The sequence below is a fragment of the Cotesia typhae genome, unplaced genomic scaffold (genome assembly GCF_013202065.1).
Source record: "Cotesia typhae breed Kobodo isofemale line unplaced genomic scaffold, CoteBio_Ctyphae contig_11, whole genome shotgun sequence".
NCBI classification, from domain to species: Eukaryota; Metazoa; Arthropoda; class Insecta; order Hymenoptera; family Braconidae; genus Cotesia; species Cotesia typhae.
The window spans coordinates 1,490,219-1,499,778 of NW_027423711.1; the positions used below are offsets into that span (position 1 = coordinate 1,490,219).

General features: G+C 29.8%; 1 protein-coding gene across 1 annotated transcript; it reads left to right on the forward strand.

Annotated features, from left to right (window-relative positions):
• The first annotated feature begins 1,254 nt into the window (after nt 1-1,254).
• On the forward strand, nt 1,255-9,272 carry LOC141525850 (putative multidrug resistance-associated protein lethal(2)03659). The gene is made up of 5 exons (XM_074240525.1): nt 1,255-1,401; nt 2,905-3,059; nt 3,138-3,443; nt 3,776-7,313; nt 7,633-9,272. Exons 2-5 carry the CDS (start codon nt 2,983-2,985, stop codon nt 7,783-7,785), a joined length of 4,074 nt encoding a protein of 1,357 aa, XP_074096626.1. The 5' UTR covers nt 1,255-1,401; nt 2,905-2,982; the 3' UTR covers nt 7,786-9,272.
• Nucleotides 9,273-9,560: the final 288 nt, after the last annotated feature.

Here is a 9,560-nt window from a genome sequence, read left to right on the forward strand (position 1 = left end):
TTTTCAGAAACCTTATTTTATTTTATTTCAAAATTTATTATGACATTAAAGTTAGCTGTCACTTGACAATTTTTTAATTTTTTTTAACAAATAAATTTGATCCAAAAAACTATTTTTAAAAAATTGTATTTGCAACTTTTTAAAATTTCTAAATGTCAATTTTTTTTTTTTGCCATAATTTATTTGTCACAAAAATTCTTTAAATTATCAATTATCTGCTAAGTTTAATGACATTAAAGTTAGCAGTCACTACAGAATTTTTTAATTTTATTTAACAAAAAAATTAGTTCTAAAAAATGATTTTTAAAAAATTGGATTTTTAATTTTTTTAAATTTCTAAATGTTAATTTTTTTTCCTATAATTTATTTGTTAAAAAAAATTCTAAAAATTATTAAATATCTGCTAAGTTAATTTTCATAATTTATTTGTGACATAATTAGAAAAATAAAATTTATGAAAGCACATTTACTACGGCCTACCCTTAATCCGTAGTTTCATTTAAATCAAAATAAACGCCATGTTAAATTACAATATCGACAGAACAAGTCCTGCTTGAGCCGCCCTCTTTATTATTTCAATTAAAAAAAAAACCAAAAAAAAATTGCCAAAACCTGTCAAATAAACAACAATTGTTATTGAGCTGATAAAAATAATATAATTATGTTTACACATATTAAAACAATGATAAATTATAATTACTGATGAAAATATTGTTAATAAAAAATACTTTTATTTGACATGTATATTTTGTAAATACTTCAGTTATTAGATCTCACGAGGACGAGACCGAATATGTAATTGGAGCAAGTGTCGTAACATACCGATAATTGGGTATGTACATACACACATGCACATTTAGCTGCACACGAGAATGAGACAAAGTGTGAAGCACAAAATAAAATAAAGTAAGTATAAGTATTGAACATACACAACTTACTAAATAATTTAAATCATTCAGACAAAGATAAATTAACAAAAGTACGCACACTTGTGTGTTCTAAACAATAATACGTACACTTGTTTCATGTGTAAACATATTTAATGGTATGACCGTTGATCTCTGCGTACCCAAGGCTTTAGACGAGCGCTTAGCTCATAAAACTTTAAAAATGTAAAATATAAATGTACTGTTCAACGCACTGTTCACCATTCTTCAATTCATTTGATCACATCGACATAATCCTGCTCAGATCACGTGTTTATTTGTGTACTGTTTGGGGCTAACTAATGTACTCATACGCAAGTGATTCAGTTGTCGTGTTGTACACGATAGAGCTCAATTCACATGCTTATTCTCAATTTATTCTGTACTAACTTAATTTTATTTTATTCCAGATATTTATTTATCTTGAAATAAGTGACAAAATCAAAATCAACTAATGCTGAAAAAATTGCACGAGGTGAGCGGAGCCACGGCTAATAGTTTTTCATTACTATTAATTTACAGTAAAAAATATCCTCAAGTATATTTACTTATCCGATTTTTTCATTTATTTCCATATACACTTTTATTTATGTATTTCTCATTGTCAATTCAGTGCTTATCATTATTTGCATGACGCAAACATTTTACTATTTTTTTTTTTTTTATTTAATTCCAAAAAATTTTAACTATGGTAAAAAATTTGTATAACCTATTATATTGTTTTGTTATTTTTATTTTTATAAAGCTTAAAATTACTTAAAATTTTCTACATTCTATCTTTATTACTGTTAATAACTCAAGTATGATATGATAGTAATGCACTAGCTTATTTTTACTTACCGTTTATTATATTTTAATGTGGCATTTATTTTTCATAGATTAAATTATAATTTTAACTCATGATAAGCGTGCATTACTGTCTACATTTTTAAAAATTATTATAATTACAAATATCCAAGTTAAAAAACTATTTGATTTTATTTTAATTTTTTATTTAAGAAATGTATTTCCCTTTGAGTCATTAAAGTTAATAATATTTTTCTAGTGAAAGAAACTTGTCATTAAGTTGATTACATAATTCCTGAATTTTATAAATTTACTGTCTCAGGAATTGTATATTAAATGCATATTGTTACTTAGATATATATTTTTTACTCTTAAATAATTTGATTTATTACCGTAAATTTTTAATTGATTAAATGACATAAACAATATGTGAGGAATAGCCAGGTGTTTTTTTGTTGCCTTGAGAAAGAAAATGATTTAACGAGATTATTTATTTATTACCATGTTGGTTTAATTAATAAATAAATAAAATAAATTTACAGAACACTTTAATTCAATAATAACAAATAGAAAATTGTCATTGATCTATTTAATTCTATGTACAATAAACAAGTAAACAAACAAACAAATTTTTTTTTTTAAATAGAAGAAAATAATCTTTATCAATACATGTGTTAGAAAGAAATAGTCTTTACAGTATCTTAGATAGTAATTTAGAAATTCTTATCAACTTTTCATAGTTTAATGTCTGTGCTTTTTTTATCTGTGTAAATATTAATTAAATACCAAGTAATGATGGTTTAATTGCCCTTAGTAGTTATCAAGTTTGTCGACACGCGATTCTTGGGTCTCAGTAATTTTACCCATCTTAAATATTTTATTTCAATTGCTTCTGAGTCAGTATACGTTCATCGACGATTTAAGAACAAAAAAGTCAGTTAACTCGGTATTGTTCTTTGAATTTAAGTTAAATTATTTAAAGTTGCAAATATTATTGAGTACTTAATCATATGTATAATAATTAATTAACAAGATAAATAATAAAGTAATACAATAAATGAGCACTTTAATACTTTACATTAATTGATAAGTTTAGTTGGATTAATTTAATCAAATGTATGACAATTTAATTCATGAAAGATATTTATAATCATTTAATTACAATGTTTATTAGTGTTTTTTTATGTTACAGATAATTGTTGAGTTAATTGGCTGTGGTAAATTGTGATTAAAGTGTACATAAATATTTTATTGATAAAAATACTGTAAAATGGATGCAAAAGTTGATATCGAGAAGAAAAAAAATCTCCGAGAAGGCATTAATCCTTTGAATGCATTAACATTCTCGTGAGTATTTAATTAATAATTATTGTAATTAATTTTTTTCTAAATTATTAAGTGACTTGAATATTGAATATTTTTCAGATGGGTTCTAAAAATTTTCTGGAAAGGATACAAACGTGATTTAGAAGTGAGTGATCTTCACAGGCCATTGAAGGAGCACAAAAGTAGTATATTAGGTGATAAATTAGCAGCAGCATGGGATTCAGAAGTCCGAGATTACAATAAAAATGTAAAATCTAAAAAAGAACCGGACATATCGCTTGGCGGTGTAAAGGCCAAACATAAAAAAGGCAAGACTCCTAGTCTAAAAAGGGCATTAATTAAAGTTTTTGGTGCTCGCATTGCTCTCTATGGAGTCGCGTTAGCTATAATGGAACTCGTTCTACGGTAAGCTTTTATTTTAATTAACGAAGTTGATTTAGTGAAAGTTAATTTTAAATAATTGTATACAGATTACTGCAACCCATTCTCCTTGGCATGTTGATCAGTTATTATTGACCGACAAAAGTGTCATACCTTCCAATTCATACTTCCTTAAAATAACACTCGGTAGTTCCACCAAGATCCGAGATACCGAAAATGTCTCCAATCATTCTAAGAATGTTCCTTTATTTTCCTATTCCACTCTTTATCACTTAACAAATGACTTTCGATGAAATTTTACTTTAGTATTTATCGGTTTAATTAATACATTTGTAAAATGAAATTTATTTTTACAGGATGCTACAACCAATAGCACTAGCAAGGCTGCTTCGCTTTTTTACAACATCAGAAGTAACTAAATCAGAAGCATTTCTCTACGCCGGTGGTGTGATATTGTGTTCAGCAATAAACATTCTCGTAGCTCACCCGTATATGATGGCAATTCTTCACATGGGTATGAAATTACGTGTGGCTTGCTGCTCACTGATCTATCGTAAGTCATTGAAGTTATCGAGAACAGCTTTAGGGGAGACAACCGTAGGCCAAGCAGTTAATCTTCTGTCAAATGACGTCAACAGATTTGACGTCGCTGTGATATTTATCCACTATCTATGGATAGGACCCGTTGAGACTATTATTATTACTTATTTAATGTATCTAGAGGTCGGTGTTGCCGCAATAATTGGAGTAGCGTCACTATTGATGTTTATCCCTCTCCAAGGATTTTTAGGGAAGAAATCGTCAACACTTCGTCTACGCACAGCTATTCGGACTGATGAGAGAGTCCGTCTGACAAATGAAATAATCAGCGGAATTCAAGCCATCAAGATGTATACATGGGAGCATCCATTCAGTAATCTTATTGAGAATGCACGAAAGAGAGAAATGCGTGTTGTAAGATATACGTCGTACATAAGAGGTGTTATCATGTCTTTCATAATGTTTACGACTCGTTTATCATTGTTCCTCACGATACTGGCTTATGTACTATCTAACAAGCAAGTAACTGCTGAGACGGTGTTTATGTTAACAGCATACTATAATATTTTACGTCAAACTATGACGGTATTCTTCCCACAAGGTATTACACAAGTTGCCGAAGCTTCCGTATCAATAAAACGTCTTCAAAATTTTTTGTTGTACGAAGAAATCGAGATTAGTGATAATGATCGTGATTATGATAATCAAAATAAGAGTAAAAAAAAGGCTAATAAGAATGAACAAAAAAATATTTCCAATGATAAGGAAAAAGAAAGTGAACCGCTGATTAAAATTGATGATGGATCTGTAACACTCGATAATATATACGCCAAATGGTTGGATAAAGACAAAGAAGATACATTAAAAGGAATTAATTTAAGTATTAAACCAGGTCAATTAGTAGCCGTAGTAGGGCTAGTTGGTTCGGGTAAAACGAGCTTGCTCAATGCCATTCTCAAAGAACTTCCAGCTCATACAGGTACTGTTGATGTGTGTGGTAAAATTGGTTATGCGAGTCAAGAACCCTGGCTGTTTGCTGGCTCAGTGCGTCAGAATATACTTTTCGGACGACCATGGAACGCTAAAAAATACGATAAAGTTGTAAAAGTATGCCAACTGAGGCGAGATTTCTCACTGTTTCCGTATGGCGATAAAACTATCGTCGGCGAACGCGGGGTGAGTTTGTCTGGTGGACAGAGAGCTCGTATCAATTTAGCTCGAGCTGTTTACTCTGATGCACCGCTGTTCTTGCTAGACGATCCGCTGAGTGCAGTAGATGCTCATGTCGGTAAACACATGTTTGAAGAGTGCATTGAGAAGTACTTACATGGAAAAACTAGAATACTTGTCACTCATCAGATACAATTTTTGAGTAACGTCGAGAAGATAATTGTCATGAAGGATGGTGCTATTATTGCAGAGGGTAGTTACAATAAGTTAGTCGAAATGGGAGTCGATTTCGGTCGATTACTCGAGTCTACACAAAAAGAGGAAACAGAAGGTTCTCTGCCTCTTTCAAGAAGCCGTAGTAGTTCTCGACATGCAAGTGTCACATCCTTAAGTTCATTCATGACTAACGAGACTACGGGTCAAGGCCAAGCTGAACCTGAGGAAGTTGCTGAGACGCGTACGAGAGGAACTATTGGAGGACATGTTTATAGTTCATATTTCAAAGCTGGCGGAAATTGGTGCCTTATTCTGACAGTACTGATGTTGTACGCGGGAGCTCAGTTAGCAGCAAGTGGAGGAGATTATTTTGTAGCGTTTTGGGTAAATTTAGAGCAAGACAACAGTCAAAATTTTACTTTCAGTGGTTTATTCCGAGATGCCAGTCAACCGAACGAAGAAAAAACGTCTAGCTTATCAGAACAGGATAGATATATATGCATATACATTTTCAGTGCATTGACAGTGATGACAGTAGTGATAACGCTTGTACGATCATTTGCATTCTTTGAACTATGTGTACGTGCTTCTAAGCGCTTACATGATAAAATGTTTCGTAGTATCAGCCGTGCAACAATGAGGTTTTTCAACACAAACACATCGGGACGTGTTTTAAATCGTTTCTCTAAAGATATGGGTGCTATTGATGAACTACTGCCTATTGCCATGATTGATTGTATTCAAATAGGTCTGTCACTTATTGGAATAATTGTCGTTGTAAGTAGTGCAGAAATATGGCTACTGGTGCCGACAGTTATAATTGGTGTTATATTTTATGGATTAAGAGTAATTTATTTATCAACAAGTCGTAGTATCAAACGACTGGAAGGTATCACAAGATCACCAGTATTTAATCATTTAAGCGCAACACTGCAGGGTCTACCGACAATACGTTCCTTTGAGGCAGAAGAAATTTTGACTAAAGAGTTTGATCACCATCAAGATCTTCATTCGTCTGCGTGGTATATTTTTATTGCATCATCTCGTGCCTTTGGCTTCTGGCTTGATATATTTTGCCTTATTTACATAGCCTGTGTGACAATAAGCTTTTTAGTTTTATCTGACAGTGAAAATAAAGGGTTCAAAGGTGGTGATGTCGGTTTAGCAATAACTCAGAGTATCGGATTAACTGGGATGTTCCAGTGGGGAATGAGACAGAGTGCCGAGGTAGAAAATCAAATGACTTCAGTGGAGCGAGTGCTTGAATATACAAATATTGAGAGCGAATCTGCGCTTGAGAGTTTGCCAAATAAAAAGCCTAAAGATGACTGGCCACCTAGAGGTAAAGTTGAATTCAAAAACGTTTACTTGTCTTATTCACCGCTAGAACCACCTGTACTCAAGAATCTCAACTTTACTATTGAGCCGCGTGAAAAGATAGGAATTGTCGGACGCACTGGAGCTGGAAAATCTTCTCTGATATCAGCTTTATTCCGTCTTGCTGACATTGAGGGAAATATTGAGATTGATGGTATAGATACCGGTAAAATTGGACTCCATGATTTCCGTGCCAAAATAAGTATAATTCCTCAGGAACCGTTTTTGTTCTCCGGTACATTGAGAAGAAATCTCGATCCTTTTGAGCAGTATCCTGATAATATTCTGTGGTCAGCGTTGGAAGATGTAGAACTGAAAGAAATGGGTCTTGAGGGTCATGTCAATGAAGGAGGTTCTAATTTAAGTGTAGGCCAACGACAACTTGTTTGTCTTGCACGTGCTATTGTAAGAAATAATAAAGTTCTTGTACTTGATGAGGCGACAGCCAATGTTGATCCACGGACAGATGAGTTTATTCAGAAGGCTATTAGACGTAAATTTGCCGATTGTACCGTACTTACCATTGCACATCGACTTAATACCGTCATGGACAGCGACAGGATATTAGTCATGGACGCTGGATCAGCGGTGGTAATTATTATTTTTTACTTCAATAATTATCAGCCATTATTTTCCACACAGAAAAAAAAATGTTCTTGAATCAAGTATATTATAATTTTAAAGAACTTAGTTTCTTGATTTGAGTAAAAAACTTCTTGAACTAATAAATTTTTTTAATTTAAGGAAATTTTACTTGATTCAAGACAATTACCCTCTTCAAAATTATTTTCTTGGTTCAAGAATTTTTCTCTCAAATCAAGTTAATTTTTTTTTAGTGCATAATTCTATTCTCACATTATAAGTTATTATTTTAGTGGTGAAGATAATTAATTTTCTATTTATGCTTCAGGAATTTGATCATCCACATGTTTTACTTCAAAACGAGAATGGGTACTTGTCTAAAATGGTTCATGAAACCGGCTCAACAATGATAGAGGTACTTAGAAATGTCGCTAAACAGAATTATGAACTGCGTAAGCCATTTGTCACAACCACACTTTAATACTAATGTTTGTACTCTAAATATTTAATTTTGTAATCTAAATTTTTTTTTTTGAAATCAACCAATCGTTATGATTATTGGTAGTAGTGATAACGATAACGAATTTATACTTCATATTTGAGGACTTTTTTTTTAAATATTTATACTAAAAAAGTAAATAGAATAATCTACATTTAACGTGCCTTAACAGATGACGATAAAAAAAAAAAAATTGTACTTAATAATTTGGTAATAATCATAAATTTATTATTGTTTACTTGCTGCATATAAGTCGGTGACTTGACTATTTTGACAAACGTCAATAATTGTTTACAAATTTTCTCTATCATTTAATTACTCAGTATTATATTTAATCGTATTTCTAATAAGAATTAAGTTTATTTTACTTAATTCTTGGTTCATTTAGATAATCAATTAGTCATGTACTTAACTCTCAAAACAAGATAAAAAATGAATAAATACAATCAATTCAATTCAAAACAGTAAATCCGCAAGATATTTTTAGACAACTCATATTTAATGAACTGAATTGAAGACATAGATAATAAATTTATTTCAGAATGCAAGATTAGATTTTTTTTACTTGAATTGCCTTTTTTCTAATTAGAGATTTATAGTTGAATTTGCGTATGGTGCTACTGTTAGTGTGGTTATGAATTATATTTCTTGTTAATATATGTATACATATGCAATTATATTTTAATTTAATGATTAACCATATTGTTATTGTCATATAATAAATTTGTCAATTCGTCCATGTAAAAGTGAAAAAAATTGTAAGACTATTATAAATTAAATACCATAACTGTAATTTACGAGATGTTTATTTGTAATAATTCAATGTCTAAGAATTTTTTTTTTTTTAAGATATTAATGTTTAAGTAATTTTAATGGCATTTTGTTTGTAACTTTATAAATTAGATAATAAGTGATTCATAAATAATACTAAGAAACGTGTTAAACGAAATAATTAACGTTTGTAATTTAAAATTTCAATTTATTTTATTAACTATCTTATTTTATAAGAATACTTGATAAAAATAGGTAGAAAAAAATAACGAGACATTTTTCTGAAGTACAAGTGCCTAAAGTAGTAAAGATGATAACAGAAACATATTATAATAATTACTAATATATTACAAACACTCATTCTTAATAATCGTGTTTGTTTATTTATTCACGTATTTTTTTCCTTTATAATCAAAAATCTTTTTTAAAAATATTAGTATTTTCAATTGAGCCTTATAGTTCATTTAAAATAATAATTTATACATCTTACTTTCATCCTCATTAATGAGTCCATACTTTTATTTTGTCAAACAGACAAACATTTAAATTGTTTAGCTCCATTTTTTTTATGAACTACTAACTATTTTATAATTTACAATTACATCGACTATTTATGTATAATTAAATATCTTGTCTAAGCACATTTTTCTTTACTAGTAGTATACATGAATGTTTTTTTTTTTTTTTTTTTTTTTTTTTTATAATACTGGCAATAAGATAATGTTTACTTACAAGAAATAATTAAATTCATTTTGATGACGTATATGATGTATAAAATAAAACTATTCTTAAATTATTAGAATATTCAAGTCTGTCTTGAATGCAAAACAAAAAATTTGAGAAAAAAAAATACAGCCTTTTAAAGTTAATTTTCAGTTTTTTTTCTCGCTCGACATATAAAATATTAATCACTATGAAAATTACTCAATATTTTTAAACTTTCTACCCGTCATAATAAAGAATAACTCAAATTCAAATCATTAATA

Coding starts and splice junctions, on each gene's coding strand:
- LOC141525850 (XM_074240525.1), top strand. CDS start 2,983: ATGGATGCAAAAGTTGATATCGAGAAGAAAAAAAATCTCCGAGAAGGC. Junction 3,060..3,137: donor TTGAATGCATTAACATTCTC/GTGAGTATTTAA, acceptor AATATTTTTCAG/ATGGGTTCTAAAAATTTTCT. Junction 3,444..3,775: donor ATAATGGAACTCGTTCTACG/GTAAGCTTTTAT, acceptor TTATTTTTACAG/GATGCTACAACCAATAGCAC.